This window comes from Vulpes lagopus, chromosome 1 (genome assembly GCF_018345385.1).
Source record: "Vulpes lagopus strain Blue_001 chromosome 1, ASM1834538v1, whole genome shotgun sequence".
Classification (NCBI taxonomy): domain Eukaryota; kingdom Metazoa; phylum Chordata; class Mammalia; order Carnivora; family Canidae; genus Vulpes; species Vulpes lagopus.
This window is the reverse complement of record NC_054824.1, coordinates 76,015,538-76,031,942: the sequence shown is the minus strand read 5'-3', so window position 1 is coordinate 76,031,942 and position 16,405 is coordinate 76,015,538. Positions and strand designations below refer to the sequence as shown.

The following is a 16,405-nucleotide window of genomic DNA, read 5'->3' as shown; positions in this document are numbered from 1 at the left end:
CACCACCTTTGGCCCAGGGTGTGATCCTGGAGCCCTGGGATCGAGTCCCATGTCGGACCCCCTGCATGAAGCCTGTTTCTCCCTCTGCCTGTGTGTCTCTCTCTCTGTGTCTCTCATGAATAAATAAATAAAATCTTTAAAAAAAAAAAAAGAAAAGAAAAGAAACCCCATAGGTTGGGGCGCATGGGTGGCTCAGTGGTTGAGCATCTGCCTTCAGCTCAGGTGGTGATCCCAGGGTCAGACCAGAGCCTGCTTCTCCCTCTGCCTATGTCTCTGCCTCTCTCTCTGTATCTCTCATGAACAAATAAATAAAATCTTAAAAAAGAAAAGAAAATAAATGAAAAGCCCCAGAAGTCTGGTCACTGATGAATGGTACATTTACAAACATTTTCCTAAAATGTCAGGTAATACAATTTTTACTGTAGGATAGCATCTTTGGGTTTTCAAATATCTTTTTTTTTTTTAATTTTTTTTTTTAATTTATTTATGATAGTCACACAGAGAGAGAGAGAGGCAGAGACACAGGCAGAGGGAGAAGCAGGCTCCATGCACCGGGAGCCCGACGTGGGATTCGATCCCGGGTCTCCAGGATCGTGCCCTGGGCCAAAGGCAGGTGCCAAACTGCTGCGCCACCCAGGGATCCCCCGGGTTTTCAAATATCTTAAAATGAATATACATAAGTTTTTTAATGAGGTATTTATAATCACTTTTAAATTAAGATAAACGGAGTTTATACTACAGTTGTGACTTCATGTTAATTACCTAAAGGCTTTCACTAAAAAAATTACCAAAAAAAAAAAAAATCTTAAAAAAAATTTTAAGTAATCTCTACATCCAACGCGAGGCTCGAACTTAGAATCATGAGATCAAGAGTCACATGCTCTACCAACTGAGCCAGCCAGGTGCTCCAACAAAATTTTTATCATCATAATCAAATCAAAATTAAACTCATGATGTTGCCAACGAAAGATGTGATTCTTGCCTTTTGAAACAATCTAAAATTGCTTTTCCATATACCCAAGAGATTGGCAAACATTTTAAGGTCTGAAAATATTAAGTGTTGATAAAGACAGAAAGCGTCAGGCACTGCTGATGGGAAAATAAACTGGTAAGGGATTTGGTATCACCTACTAGAGTCGAATGTGCTAATAACCCACAATCCAGCAACCCCACAACTAAATCTATATTAAACATTTGCACCCAAAAGATATGGAAGAAGTTAACGATAGTAATTTTTAGAAATAGCAAGGATCTTGTAATAATGTCTGTAAACACAAGAAGAAATCAACCGCAGAATATCTATAAAATGGCAGATGACAGAATTGTGAATATAAATGAATTAAGCCACATTTTGGATGAATCCCAAAAACATGTATAGCTAAGAGGAAATAACAAAAAAATTATATCACTTATGTAAATTTCAAAACCAAGTAAAACTAAATAATATGTTGTTTAGGGATGCCTGGGGGGGGGGGGGGGCGGGGCTGAGTGGTTGAGTGTCTGCCTTTGGCTCAGGTTGTGACCCTGGGGTCCTGGGATCGAGTCCCGCATTGGGCTCCCTGCATGGAGCCTGCTTCTCCCTCTGCCTGTGTCTCTGCCTCTCTGTGTCTCTCATGAATAAATAAAATCTTAAAAAAATAAAAATACGTTGTTTAGGGATACATATGGTAACATATATAAGAAAAGCAAAAGAACCAGTTAATACAAAATGCAGATTACAGGTTACCTCTGTGGTGGAGGGAGTAAGCTGTAACCCGGGAGAACACAGGAGGGCTTCAGTTATTTTGTGGGATAATTACTTATTATTTTGTGACATACCTTCTCTGCAAGGATGATGTACTTCACAATAAAAGTTCTTTGTTTGGTTTTGTTTTGTTTTTTTACAGGGAAACACAAAAACTAAGTCACAGATGGAAATGCATAAAGAGCAAATCATGGGGACCCCTGGGTGGCTCAGCAGTTTAGCGCTGCCTTCAGCCCAGGGCCTGATCCTGGAGTCCCGAGATCCAGTTCCACGTCGGGCTCCCTGCATGGATCCTGCTTCTCCCTCTGCCTGTGTCTCTGCTTCATTCTCTGTGTCTCTCATGAATAAATAAATAAAAGCTTTTAAAAAAAAAAAAAGGCAAATCATGTAGGAGCCGAATTTATGAACTATGGAATACACATACTTCTCTCACATTTAATATGCAATCCTGACTTTTCCACAAATAATTCTACATTTTGGGGGAAAAAAATTAAATGAAAAACTTAAAATTCACCCAAAAAAGTTTTCATGGTGACCTATATGCACCCACATTTCCCCAAGAAGGCCAAATCTTCTAACTACTATGTATGAAATTCCTGGTTATCTGGTCTCTATAAACTTTTTAAAAGAGTCTTTCTAGGGCAGCCCGGGTGGCTCAGCGGCTTAGCACCTGCCTTCAGCCCAGGTCGTGACCCCGGGGTCCGGGTATCGAGTCCCGCGTGGGGCTCCCTGCATGGAGCCTGCTTCTCCCTCTGCGTGTGTCTCTGCCTCTCTGTGTCTCTCATGAATAAATAAATAATTTTTTTTTTAAAAATAGTCTTTCTAGTTACATTCAGCAAACAAGTGCAAGTCCCCTTATCCATCCACCGTAAGAACGGGCGGCCTCGTCACAGCTCTAACACCTGCTCAGCCGTCAGCGCCCCCCCCCACCCGGGCCCACCTTGCCTGCGGTCTGCGTGCAAACACCTCGCTCTGCGTGCAAACACCTCCGCAACCCAAGCAACCACAGACACAAAATGCTGCGTTTTCTCGTCTCCTCACGCAAGGAACACGTAGCTGCCAGGGCCTTCCCAGGGCAGGGGCAGGGGCAGGGGCAGGGGCAGGGGCAGGGGCACGGACGACCGGCCTCCCCCGGGAAGCACCGGGAAAGGCGGCCCAGCCTCCAGCGAGGAAACTGCGGGCAAACGCGGAGTTTGTTTAACTCGTGCCTCTTCTGGAATCCGACAGTCGCTTAATTCCCTGGCGGCGGCACCGAGCCCACCAGCCTTTTCAGGCCCCCACGTGGTCCCCGGGCCCCTTCCCTTCCCCTCCGCCGCCTCCGCACGGCCAGAGCATCCCCCAAGCCCGCGCTCCGCCGCCGCACCTGCTGCAGCCCGGCAGCCCCGGGGCCTCCACGCCGCCGACCCTCCCTCCTTCCCGCGGCGCTCCCCGAGGCCCCCCCTCCCCACGCAGCCCCCTCCCCACGCAGCCCCGTCCCCGAGGCCCCCCTGCCCCCCACGCAGCCCCCTCCCCACGCAGCCCCGTCCCCGAGGCCCCCCTGCCCCCCACGCAGCCCCCTCCCCGAGGCCCCCCTGCCCCCACGCAGCCCCCTCCCCACGCAGCCCCGTCCCCGAGGCCCCCCTGCCCCCCACGCAGCCCCCTCCCCACGCAGCCCCGTCCCCGAGGCCCCCCTGCCCCCCACGCAGCCCCCTCCCCGAGGCCCCCCTGCCCCCACGCAGCCCCCTCCCCACGCAGCCCCCTCCCCGAGGCCCTGCTGCCCACGGAGCCCCCTCCCCACGGAGCCCCCTCCCCGAGGCACCCCTGCCCCCCACGCAGCCCCCCTGCCCGAGGCCCCCCTGCTCCCCACGCAGCCCCCCTCCCCGAGGCCCCCCTCCCCACGCAGCCCCCCTGCCCGAGGCCCCCCTGCTCCCCACGCAGCCTCCCTCCCCGAGGCCCCCTCCCCACGCAGCCCCCTGCCCGAGGCCCCCCTGCCCCCCACGCAGCCCCCCTCCCCGAGGCCCCCCTGCCCCCACGCAGCCCCCTCCCCACGCAGCCCCGTCCCCGAGGCCCCCCTGCCCCCCACGCAGCCCCCTCCCCACGCAGCCCCCTCCCCGAGGCCCTGCTGCCCACGGAGCCCCCTCCCCACGGAGCCCCCTCCCCGAGGCACCCCTGCCCCCCACGCAGCCCCCCTGCCCGAGGCCCCCCTGCTCCCCACGCAGCCCCGTCCCCGAGGCCCTGCTGCCCACGGAGCCCCCTCCCCACGGAGCCCCCTCCCCGAGGCCCCCCTGCCCCCCACGCAGCCCCCTCTCCACGCAGCCCCGTCCCCGAGGCCCTGCCCCCCACGGAGCCCTCTCCCCGAGGCCCCCCTGCCCCCCACGCAGCCCCCTCCCCACGCAGCCCCGTCCCCGAGGCCCTGCTGCCCACGGAGCCCCCCTCCCCACGGAGCCCCCCTCCCCACGCAGCCCCGTCCCCGAGCGCCCGGCCCCGTCCGGCCACCGCGGCCTCCCCGGCCGAGCCCACGGGGGGACCCGCTAGGCCCCGACACCAGGCCCCGCGCCGCCGGCCGCCCGTCCTCCTCACCGTGCCGTCCCCGGGGCCCTCCTCTCGGGCCCCCTCCTCTTCCTCACCGGCCGCGGCCTGCAGCCCCGCGTCGGGGAGCCCCAGCGGCTCTAGGGGCGCCGGCTGCAACTGCCGCGGGGCGTCGGGAGGTGCCTGCTCCATGGCTGCAGGTCGGCGCGGCGCCCCACTGCGCCTGCGCCGCGGGCCGCGCGCCCCGGCCCCGCCCCCTGGCCCCGGCCCCGCCCCTCCCTGGCCCCGCCCCCGGCCCCGCCGCTGACCGCCCGCCGGCCGAGAGGCTCCCGGGGCGGGAGCTGCGCGGCTGCTGAGCCGGGGGCGGGAGGGGGGTGGGGGGGAGGGGAGGGGGAACATCCCGGCTGTCCGGCCGCGACGAGACCCGGGATCTCCACAGAGATCGGAGGCCGCGGTCTCACCTCCCCGCCCTCGCCTCTGGGTCTCCCGCCTGGCCGGTTCCAACGGAAAACTTTTAGCAGGTGGAGCAACACATTCAGCAAAAGGCAGCACCTGCGAGTGCTGGAGACAAGGGAGCAAGTGGGGCGCTTGGCACCAGCGGCGCTTGAAATCTGTTGAGCTTCATGAAGCCCTGGAGATCTCTGGTCATTTTCTTTTTTTTGTTTTTAAGATTTTATTTATTTATTCATGAGAGACACAGAGAGGGAGAGAGAGAGAGACCCAGGCAGAGGGAGCAGCAGGCTCCATGCAGGGAGCCCGATGCGGGACTCGAACCCGGGACCCCGGGGTCACGCCCTGGGCGGAAGGTGGTGCTAAACCGCTGAGCCAGCCGGGCGGCCCTTATTATTATTTTTTAAAGATTTTATTTATTCATTAATAAAAGACACAGAGAGAGAGGCAGAGACCCAGGCAAAGGGAGAAGCAGGCCCCATGCAAGGAGCCCGATGCGGGACTCGATCCCAGGACCCCGGGGTCACGCCCTGGGTCGAAAGCAGGCGCCAAACCGCTGAGCCCCCGGGGATCCCCCCTGAGCATCTTCTATAACCATCTCTTACCGAATTTTCAGAACCCACTTCCTTGACAAGCACTCACCATGGTTACCTAAGGGGAAATGCTCACTGGGTGCACCAGGCTGTGTGGTAGCTCCCGTTCCTTCCATACCAAGTCTGGTCGTCAATTTTTCAAGGACAGAAAGTGATCTTTCTGCCCAAATCCTTAGCTGTTTCAAGCTGTGACGTTCCATTTGCTCTTCCTGGATTGCTTTCTCTGCCCCGTCCCTCCACCCGGCGAGTTTCCCATTCATCCCTAAAACCTCAAGTCATAAAGTCCAAATGCTAATATCACTTTGTTAATAAATGGGTAAAGACCTTTCTCGTATTATTTTACGATTTATTTACATGTCTATCTGCCCCAACTGGAGTTTGGACTTTTTTTAAGGCAAGGGACCTGTCTTTTTTTTTCCCCCTCTCTGGCCATTTACTCATCTTTCAAATGGCATTTTGTCAGTTTATCAAGGATTACTCATGCTAGGCAAATTCTCAGGAAACTTTTTTTTTTTAAGATTTTATGGGGATCCCTGGGTGGCTTAGCAGTTTGGCACCTGCCTTTGGCCCAGGGCATGATCCTGGGGTCCCAAGATTGAGTCCCATGTCAGGCTCCCGGCATGGAGCCTGCTTCTGCCTCTGCCCGTCTCTGCCTCTCTCTCTCTCTCTCTGTGTCTCATGAGTAAATAAATAGAATCTTTAAAAAATAATAATAAATAAATAAAAATAAAAGATTTTCTTTGTGAGAAGGAGAGAGAAAGGGCGCACAAGAGTGGGGAGCAGCAGAGGGAGAGGCAGACACAGGCACCCCACTCAGAACTCTGGGATCGCTACCTGAGCCAAAGGCAGATGCTCGACCAGGTGAGCCACCCAAGGCACCCCAGGAAACATTTTTTTTTAAGATTCTATTTTTATTTATTTATGATAGACATAGAGAGAGACAGAGAGTCAGAGACACAGGCAGAGGGAGAAGCAGGCTCCACGCAGGGAGCCCGATGTGGGACTTGATCCCGGGTCTCCAGGATCACGCCTTGAGCCGAAGGCAGATGCTCAACCACTTAGCCACCCAGGCGTCCCCAAAATTACTAAAATTTAACATTATTATTCTCGGGATCCCTGGGTGGCGCAGCGGTTTGGCGCCTGCCTTTGGCCCAGGGTGCGATCCTGGAGACCTGGGATCGAATCCCACGTCAGGCTCCTGGTGCATGGAGCCTGCTTCTCCCTCTGCCTGTGTCTCTGCCTCTCTCTCTCTGTGACTATCATAAATAAATAAAAATTTAAAAAAACATTATTATTCTCTATAGTTATAAATTTTAAAGATTTTATTTATTTATTTATTTGAGACAAAGAGGAAGAGAACACAGGTAGAGGAAGGGGGACAGAGAGAGAGGGAGAGGGAGAAGCAGACACCCCACTCAGCAGGGAGCCTGATGTGGAGCTTGATGCCAGGACCCTGGGATCACGACCTGAGCTGCAGGCAGATACTTAACCAACTGAGCCACCCACGTGCCCCAAGATTTTATTTTTAATAATTTCTACACCCAACATTGGACTCAAAAACCCGATATCAAGAGTTGCATGCTCCACTGACTGAGCCAGTCACACATCCCTCTATACTTACCAATTTAAGTTGATTTCAAGCTTTACCTTTATAAACAACACTGCCATGACCATCCCTCTATATAACATCTTTGTGTACCTAAACTGTTCCTTAAGCTAAACAGGAATTGGGAGATTTTAAGAGAAATTGTATTTAAGCTTTGATAGTGCATGAGGAATTATTTCTGCTCTATTATAAAACATGATATTCCTCAAAAATTATTATTTCTATCCACTAGATAATATGTCTCGCCTTTGGGGCTGCCTATAAGCTAATACTCTTTTTGATAGAGACAATAACTAGTGTTTAAAAAGCCTAGGGTTAAAAAAAAAAAAAAAAGCCTAGGGTAGCGACGCCTGGGTGGCTCAGAGGTTGAGCATCTGCCTTTCGCCCAGGGTGTGATCCTGGGGTCCCGGGGATCGAGTCCCCGCATTGGGCTTCCTGTGAGGAGCCTGCTTCTCCCTCTGCCTGTGTCTCTGTGTCTCTCATGAATAAATAAGTAAAATCTTTAAAAAGCCTAGGATAGGAGAAGAGGTGGTGTCTGCAACTTCTTCACCATCTTTTGCACAACCTGCCATGTGGGTTTTATGGGTTTTTTAAATTCAAACATTTTTTTAAATTTTTATCTTATTTTATTTTAAAATAAAGCTCCATGCTGAATGTGGGGCTTGAACTCGTGACCCTGAAATCAGGAGTCACATGTTCTACTGCCTGAGCCAGCTAGGCAGCCCTGGCCTGAAGCTTTTTTTTTTTTTTTTTAATCTATATGGCGTTTTAACATACATTTTCATGATGCTCCTTGCAAGAGAAACATTATTTCCCCCATTTCACAGGAAAAGAAGCAGGCTTGGGTAATGTTTGACACACAGCGATCAAATAAGGGGAAGACCTGAGATTCAAACCCAGACTTATAGGACATCAGTATCCAAGCATTTGGGCCATGCTGCTCTGCATGGAGGAGAGGAAAGAGAGACGCTTCTGGGAAAGGAGGAAAATAATTGGCAGAAATTGAGGTTTGATTTCTTACCACATAACCTAGAGGTAGAAGTATATTTCTTTGGAAGATAAAGGAAAAGTCACTCTAGTCTGGCTGAAGACTGGGAAAGTCCAATGCTAACTCTATAGACATTTTGGATACAGATGCTCCCTATTCTTCAGATCGACAGAGTAAGCATCGCCACCCCCACACACACCCCTTACTGAGGGAGGGCTTGAGGTTATTCCCTCCAGGTGAATGGGAAAGGAGGGATGACTCGCCAGGCTGGCCCTAAGGATGTGTCAACCTCTGTGGGGACACATTCCCCACATCATCCAGCCAGAGGAACTTCAGTCTCCTTCTATCTGAATGGCGTGATCTATATTTCCACTTTGTTACGAATTTAACAAGTATGTATTGAGCTCCTGTGTTAGCCAAAGAACACCATGGAACACCTATTCTCTGCTCCTCACCATCCAGGTTCGGTTACCCACTCCCCGAGATTCCCCTGCTGTCTTGCTGGCCACCCAGGGTTTCTGAAGCTCATGTTCTTCTTCCTCCCAAACTACAAACAACTTCTCCTTCAACCCTGACCAGCAACCAGCCCCAGCCCCACCTCATCTCTCACTTTAGTGTCAGTGTGGATGACATTCATCCTTGCTCACAGCGTAATATCTAATTCGCCCTTTCCCATTAATATTACCCCCTTCCTTCCTAGCAAACTCCCCATTGTGTGAAGCCTCCTTTGGGAACCAAGTCTGAGTATGTTCCTTCCAGGCTCTCACTGCAGTTGAAGAGCTCCGACTCTTCTTTTGCTACCTGTGGGCAAATTACCTCAACTCAGCCATTCGGATTCTGAAAGTCCCGGAACTTTGAATCTTGGGTCAAAAGGGATCCTGGAGATTAGAGACACCATGGGGCCAGTCATGGTGCAAGGGTCAAATTGTTCTCAAGCCATGAATTTCCTGTAGGTTCCGTGCCAAGTCTCCAGAGCTACCTGATTCTAAAATTTTCTACCCCCAGATCACCTGCCTTAATTCTGTGAGTTCCTGATCCTTTCCAGGATTTTCTCTGTTTGATGTGACTAGTATTTGGTTTCTGTTTTATGCAGCATAGAGCCACGACTGACAGAGTGAAGCTCCTATCTATTCAACTAAGCACGCAATAAATATTTATTAGACACCTGCCCAGGCAATCTCATTGTCTGCCAAAGAGATCATCTAAACTGATTCATGGCTGTATGCCTGTGGAGAATACATGTATTGGAAAATACATGCAAAATCTACAGAACCATACCCTAAACCCCTATGGCTTGAAAAACTCCCTGAAAATTCTACAGCAAGCCAGGCACTAGAATTTTCAGCAGCTAAAAATCATGAAAGTTGCCATGGGATAAAAATATTTCTCCCCAGGGCATCTGGTTGGCTTTAGTTAGTAGAGCATGAGACTATTGATCTCAAGGTTGTAACTTCAAGTCCCATATTGGATGTAGTTACTTAAAAATAAAATATTGGGGAAAAAATACTTCTCCCCCCCCTCAGATTATTTTTTTTTATAAAGATTTTGTTTAGGGATCCCTGGGTGGCGCAGTGGTTTGGCGCCTGCCTTTGGCCCAGGGCACGATCCTGGAGACCCGGGATCGAATCCCACGTCGGGCTCCCGGTGCATGGGGCCTGCTTCTCCCTCTGCCTATGTCTCTGCCTCTCTCGCTCTCTCTGTGTGTGACTATCATAAATAAATAAAAATTGAAAAAAAAAAGATTTTGTTTATTTATTCATGAGAGACACACAGAGAGAGGCAGAGACACAGGCAGAGGGAGAAGCAGGCTCCATGTAGGGAGCCTAGCTCGGGACTTGATCCTGGGCCTCCAGGATTAGGCCCTGGGCCGAGGGCAGGATCTAAACCACTGAGCCACCCAGGCATCCCCCCTCTCAGATAATTTAAATACACTTTAATACAGGTCTTCTGAAGCAAATAGTTGTTTACAAGCAGGAAACTGAAACCAGATAGGTTGAGAGGGAGCTCTGTGGCAGGTCATCGGCCAAGGTGTTTTGGCGTAAGTGAATCTAATGATGCCCATCAGCTAATATGGGTAACAGCCTATCTACAGGGTAAATAGGATATTTTGCAAGCTCAGAAGAGCCTGGCGAAGGACTCTGGAAATGGAGGGGGAGGGGTTATATTCATAAGCTATCAGACCACCCGATCTTTATTTGAAATCTAGGGCTGCCTAAAAGTTGCTAAGGATTTATTACCTGATTCTGAGTGTGTGTGTGTGTGTGTGTGTGTGTGTGTGTGTGTGTGTTTTGGGTTTTGTTGTACTTTCTTTTTCAAAATCATACATCAATCGATTTGGGTGTTTTGTTTTTGGAGATTTTTTATGACTTCTTTATGACTTCTTAGACAGAGGTCGTAATTATTCCTCTCCCCACCATCCCAAGTAAATGTGTAGAGACTCTGCTCTGAGAAGAATAAAATAGATCCCATTCAGGGGAAACTAGCCTAGAGGTTGCAGCTTTGCCGCCAGAACAAAATCTCATCCAACTATGTTTGTTTATTCTGAACAAATTTAGTAGGAGGAGAGATCTAGGTACATACATATGTAGCCACTGTTGTAACAGCAGGAACTGTTTTATATGGTGAGACATGCAGACACAGAAACGAGGGCCATCAAAGAAGTTTTTTAATGCCACAGATCCCTAAAAACAGGAGGCACAGCAATCCCAGGAATAGGGACCAGAGAGAGGCAGAGTTAGGGGGGACACACCTAGGAGCCTTTATTGTGGTATCTGTGGGAAGAAATGCTGCCGCGGAGTATAGAAAGGTTTAGGATTGGCTAGCTTCAATAAATTCAGAGGGCTCCGGGGCTATAGGGGTTTCCCTAGTTGTCTGGCAGCTGGCCTTGGGGTGGTTAGGTAGGAGAACCGTGGCCTGGGGTATAGGAGCCCATAAAGGAGATGTTTGCGGTACGGGCTCTGGTTTGGTTGGTTTGCCTTGAAGGGTAAGCTAGAAATCGGCTAGCCCGGGGAGGAGCAATCTCTCAAGGATCAGCAAGGTCCCCACGATGTTAAAGCACTAAAAATACAGAATAAAAAAGACACTATTTTCACAGACACACAAAGACACAATACATTCACAGACACACAGACTTGCACTAACATTTACAGAGTCATAGGGTCACATACGTAGTAACTTATCGGTCTACAAAAACGTAAAATCCCAATTAGATTAGAAGGAAGTTCAGAAGAAATCAAGTCCACCTTGCTCGCTGATGATAAACTTCCTGCCAACAGGAAGGGTCCTGCCACCATAGGGCTATCCAGACTAGGGTTTGTAAACACCACCATGGACAAGAATTGCACTATTTCTTTTGATCATTAATTTTACTCTTGCTTCAGAAACAACATAAACCATCATTTTTAAAATTCAGGGTCTCAGTCAGTTGAGCACCCAACTCTTGATTGCGGCTCAAGTCATGATCTCAGGGTCCTGAGATCCGCTCCTCGTCCACATTCAGCAGGGAGTCCCCTCCTGTCCCTCTCCCCCTACGTGGGCATGTGTGTGCATTCTCTCTCTCTCACAAAAATAAATAAATCATAATATCAAAATCCAGAAACAATCACTATCTCTATTTTTTGAACAGTCTTTCCCCACCATGGACATGTACACAAATATAATCCATAAAAATAAGAATAGGTCTTTTTTTTTTTTTTTTAATTTTTTATTTATTTATGATAGTCAGAGAGAGAGAGAGAGAGAGAGGCAGAGACACAGGCGGAGGGAGAAGCAGGCTCCATGCACCGGGAGCCCGACGTGGGATTCGATCCCGGGTCTCCAGGATCGCGCCCTGGGCCAAAGGCAGGCGCTAAACCGCTGCGCCACCCAGGGATCCCAAGAATAGGTCTTGTACAATGTTTTGGGGCATCTGGGTGGCTCAGTCAGTTAAGCATCTGCCTTCAGCTCCAGTCGTGATCCTGGAGTCCTGGGGTCAAGCCCCACATGGGGCTCCCTGCTCAGTGGGGAGTCAACTCCTCCCTCTGCCTCTCTCCCTGCTCATGCTCTCTCATAAATAAATAAATGAATAAATGAATAAATAAGTAAGTAAGTAAGTAAATAAATAAATAAATAAATAAATAAATAAATCTTTTGAGAAAATAAAACAATAAAAAGTCTTGCACAATGTTTTGTATGAAACCTGGTTTTTTATTTTTTTATTTTATTTTATTTTATTTTTTTTGAAACCTGGTTTTTTACCCTCAATACTGTGCACACCTACACTCACTTGGTCTTGCCCTTTGCCCATATAGGAAACTGGATCTAAGAACAGAGGGTGCATAAATCCCCACTTTTAACAGACATTGTCCAAGTATCTTCTGAATGGTTGTATATATTGTGCATCTTGAGCTGTCTCCAGAAAAACTTCAACTACTGTTAGCTCATATTTTGACAGATCTATTTATGTAGCCTGCATTTATATTCATAAAGGATATTGGTCTAGAATTATCTTTTTTTTGTAATTTCTTTGTCAAGTCTTGATATCCAGGTACTATTGGCTACACAAAATGAGTTCAGAGTGTTATGTTCTCTATTTTTCAATAAAGTTTGTGTAAGGTTAGTGTTACCTCCTCCTCAAATTTCTCGTAGATCATCACTGAAACAGTAGGTGCGTGGAGCTTTCTTTGTGGGGAAAGTGTTGATAATTAATTAAAATTCTTCCATAATAGATATATGGCTGTTCAGATTTTGTCTCATTTTGTGTCAGTTTGGGTAAAATTCTACTTTTCAAGGAATTTGTTTCATCCAAACTTTCAAATTTATCTGTATAAATTTATTATATTTTCTTATCCTTTTAATGTCTGCAGGATCTATACATAACTCCTTTTTAGTTCTGATATTTGTATTCTGTAACTTATATTCTCTTTTTTTTTTTTTCTTGGTCCATGAGGTTAGGGCTTCACAACTTCGTTGCTGGTTTTTCAAAGAACCAACGTTTGGCTTTGATCCTTTTCTCTCTGGTTTCTCTATATTCATTTCTGTTCTTTATTATTATTGTTGTTATTAATTAATTTATTTTTCTTGTCTTGGGTTTACTTTTGCTTTAGTTTCTTGAGGTAGAACCTTAGGTCATTGATGATAAACGTTTCTTCTTTTTTTAGTAGGTTCTACACCCAACTGGGTCTTGAATTCACAGCCCCTAGATCAAGAATCACCTGCTGTACTGACTGAGCCAGCCAGGCACCCCAAACTCTTCTTCTTTTTTAATATAAGCATTGAAACGAGGTTTCCTTCAAGAACTACTTTAGCTATATTCTACAAAAAAATTTTTTTAAAGCAATCTCTATGTCCAATGTGGGGCTTAAACTCATGAGATCAAGAGTCTCATTCTCTACTGACTGAGACAGCCAGGCACCCCTTATATTCTATTAATTTTTTTAAAGATCTTATTTATTTATTCATGAGAGACACAGAGAGAGAGGCCCAGACACAGGTAGAGGGAGAAGCCGGCTCCATGCAGGGAGCCCGATGTGGGACTCAATCCCAACACCACGGGATCTGATCTGAGCCCAAGGCAGATGCTCAACTGCTGAGCCACCCAGGTGCCCCTAAATAATTTTTTCTCAAGTATGGAAAGTCACCCTTTGGTATCCTTCCAAGTGGGAATGGGAGTCGTCGGGAGGAAAGTTCTTTATCTCTATATACTCATCTCTAACATTTGAAATGTTACAATGAGCATCAGTTGGTTTTTCCATTAAAAAGCAAGGCATTTAGAAGAAAAAAAGCGGGCAGCTATAAAGCTGGTGGCGGAGGGGAGGCCCGCGTACTGCCCTTTCGTGGCTCGCTCCTTTGCTCCCTTTCTGTGGTCACGGTCAGGATCACGTTGGGTGCCTGGAGGAGGAAACAGAGGGGCAGACGTGGAGAGCACAGTGCTTAGTGGTCCCACAGCTCTCTCACCGCGCTGGGCGCTCCCTTTGAATGCAGAAGCCTGCTGGCCAAGAGCTGTGGGAACTGTTGCCTTGGGATCTATTTTCCTTCTCAATATGTTGATCAAGCAGAGTTGGAAAAGTATGATGGTGTAGATGCTGGAAAGTCTACCCTCGGCTTGGGCCAGGCCAAGCTGGGCTTCTGCACACAAAGAAGCTATCGGCTCTCTTTGCCGGACTGTGGTTCAGTCCTAGGGAGACCCGCAGCCTGTCGTAGGACTGCACTGGGCGCTGAGAAGTCGGAACAGTGAGCATCATCGACAGATCAAAACCCGTGCAGGCTCCCCTGAGGCAGCTCTTAGAGGAGTCGGGGAGCGCAGGTACAGAAGGAATGTAAAGCGTGCGGGTAACTGGAGTGGGTGCAGCTCCTGATGGCCCGTAGGCCCAGCTGGTTGCGGGAGATGTTGCTGCATGTGCCCCAGGACGTGCTCGACCCACAGGTGGAGTGGGAGCTGTTGCTCAGCTAATTGGGCCAAATGGGCCTTTAATCTTCGACTGAGGACTTGGTGGGACCCACGCAACATGCCTAAGACTTCCACAGGCCTGACCTGCTTTCGGATTAGCCTGTAGTGGATGGGAAACTCCATCCAGCGCTACCCCAGCGCGGCCCGCTGCTGCTGTGTCTACCGCCGAAAGATCCAGGGGCAGGAGGGAAATGATAAAGGTTCTACCTTGGATGATTTTGGTTTCATGATCTTCCCCTCACCCTGCTGTAGGCGGCCCGGAAGCCTCTCACTCGGATGTTGCTGAATGACTTCCTTAACGACCAGAACAGAGATAAAAGTCGTGTCGCCAGTGGCCTGGAAGCCTTCGGGGATGTGAAATCAGCAGATGCCTGCCCCGACGGAGATGTGGCAAAGGCCTCCCTGGAGCCTAGAGCTGAGCCCGTCAGTCAGAAAACCAAGCATCTTTGCTCGTGTCGAAGCAAAATGGAAATCCGCACACATCACGCGTCCGGCTCCCTCAGTTCTGTTCTAGCTCAGTCCTCCCCTCAGCAGCTGGCAGGCAGGAGGACTGGTGTGTTCTCTCACGGTCTGGCTTGGCTGCTTCCCTGTGCTCCGTCGGTCGCACAAGACGCCACACCAGCGGCTGCTCTTGAAAAAACAACAGCCAGTTGAGGTGACCTCAGATCGAGCTTGGCTCAAGAACTTGTGGGGCAGCAGATGTGTTTGCTGAGAACACGAAGCTCAGGGAGGACACTCGTCACCTGGTCAGCTACATCCCTCAGGGGTCCGTAGACTCCCTCTTCGAAGCCACCTGGTACCTCGTCGGAGTGGACGGGGCACCTGTGCCCGGCGACCGTCGCCCAGTGGCGATACTCTGCGTGAAGGAGCAGGGCCCGGACGCTGCAGCGCAGCCCCTGAGCACATCCACGTCCTGCCAAGGTGCCAGGCCTCCCTGCCCGGCAGCACAGCCCGGAGCCGCCGTCCCCAGCGAGGCCTGCTTCCACCTCAGCGCCGGTTGGGGTCGGGGTCGAGGCCTGTGTGGGAATAGTTCTGGGAGCGGCACGTCTGGGGACAACCGTGAGGGACTCCGTGTCGTGTAGCTTTTATGTGACTGACATGAAGCCTGGCGCACTATCGTGTTCTTGGCAGAGCCTCTGCCCATCTTGCTCACCCGTGTCCTACTGTGGTGCGGCCGGGCCACACGCTCGGGAGTGATGCTGAAGGGCCCGCGCCTCGCCTCTCGGCCGCTCGGGTGGTACAGCTCAGCTTCCACATGTGGTGGCGCGACCGTGTGCTTCAGGCGAAGAGAGCGTCAGACGGTGGCTCTTTGAACCAGCAAGCTTACTGAAGGTACCTGGGGATTTGGGAGAAAAAAAAAGTTTCTAATTTAGGGGATGTAGCCTTAAAATGTGCTGTGCACAAACCCTCTTTGAAGATGGCAAGACAAGCACACTCTTGTGTTCCTATAAGTCACAAATCCTCAAGAGGGAGAAGAGCTGGGACGGGAACACTGGTTCTGGAACTGGAGGAACTGGAGTGTTGCTTCACATGCAGGCCGGCGGCGTCCACCGACGGTCATGACCTCTGACACGGAGAGGCCGCCGGCCTGGCCCGGCCCGGACACGCCGCGTGGCACACGGACTAGGGCCGGAGCTCTGGGTGCGGTTCGGGCTCGCCGGCCCGAGGTGCAGGCGGCAGCGCAGCGGTGCAGGGAAGCTGTTGCAATCCTTCCTCGCGCCATAAAGAATAGATAAAACATTTTTTTCTGGCTGTTTTTTAAAATTTTTAAACAAAATAGAAGGATGGGGTGCAGGACAATATTAGGTTACCTGTGATGCTTCAGTGCTATAAATTCAACTTACAGACTGACATACATCCACGGTGTCAGTGTTCTTCTCCTTTCTTTTCCTCTTTTCTGGTATCTTTTCAATGAAAAGAAATAGAAGGGGCAGGCCGGGTGGCTCAGCAGTTCAGCGCCTCCTTCAGCCCAGGGCCTGATCCTGGAGACCCAGGATCGAGTCCCACGTCGGGGCCTGCTTCTCCCTCTGCCTGTGTCTCTGCCTCTCCCTCTCCGTGTCTCTCATGAACAAATAAATAAAATATTAAA

At 50.0% G+C, this 16,405-nt stretch overlaps 1 protein-coding gene and 1 pseudogene across 1 annotated transcript in view; one reads left to right on the top strand and one right to left on the bottom strand.

Annotated features, from left to right (window-relative positions):
- Positions 1–4,471, bottom strand: part of SNX4 (sorting nexin 4) — a 69,948-nt gene extending 65,477 nt beyond the window's left edge. Inside the window, exon 1 of the mRNA XM_041763523.1 lies at positions 4,304–4,471. Coding sequence (XP_041619457.1) covers positions 4,304–4,444 — 141 coding nt within the window. The 5' untranslated portion in view covers positions 4,445–4,471. The remainder of the gene's footprint in view (positions 1–4,303) is intronic.
- A 9,153-nt stretch (positions 4,472–13,624) lies between these two features.
- Positions 13,625–15,513, top strand: LOC121486979 (annotated as a pseudogene).
- Positions 15,514–16,405: the final 892 nt, after the last annotated feature.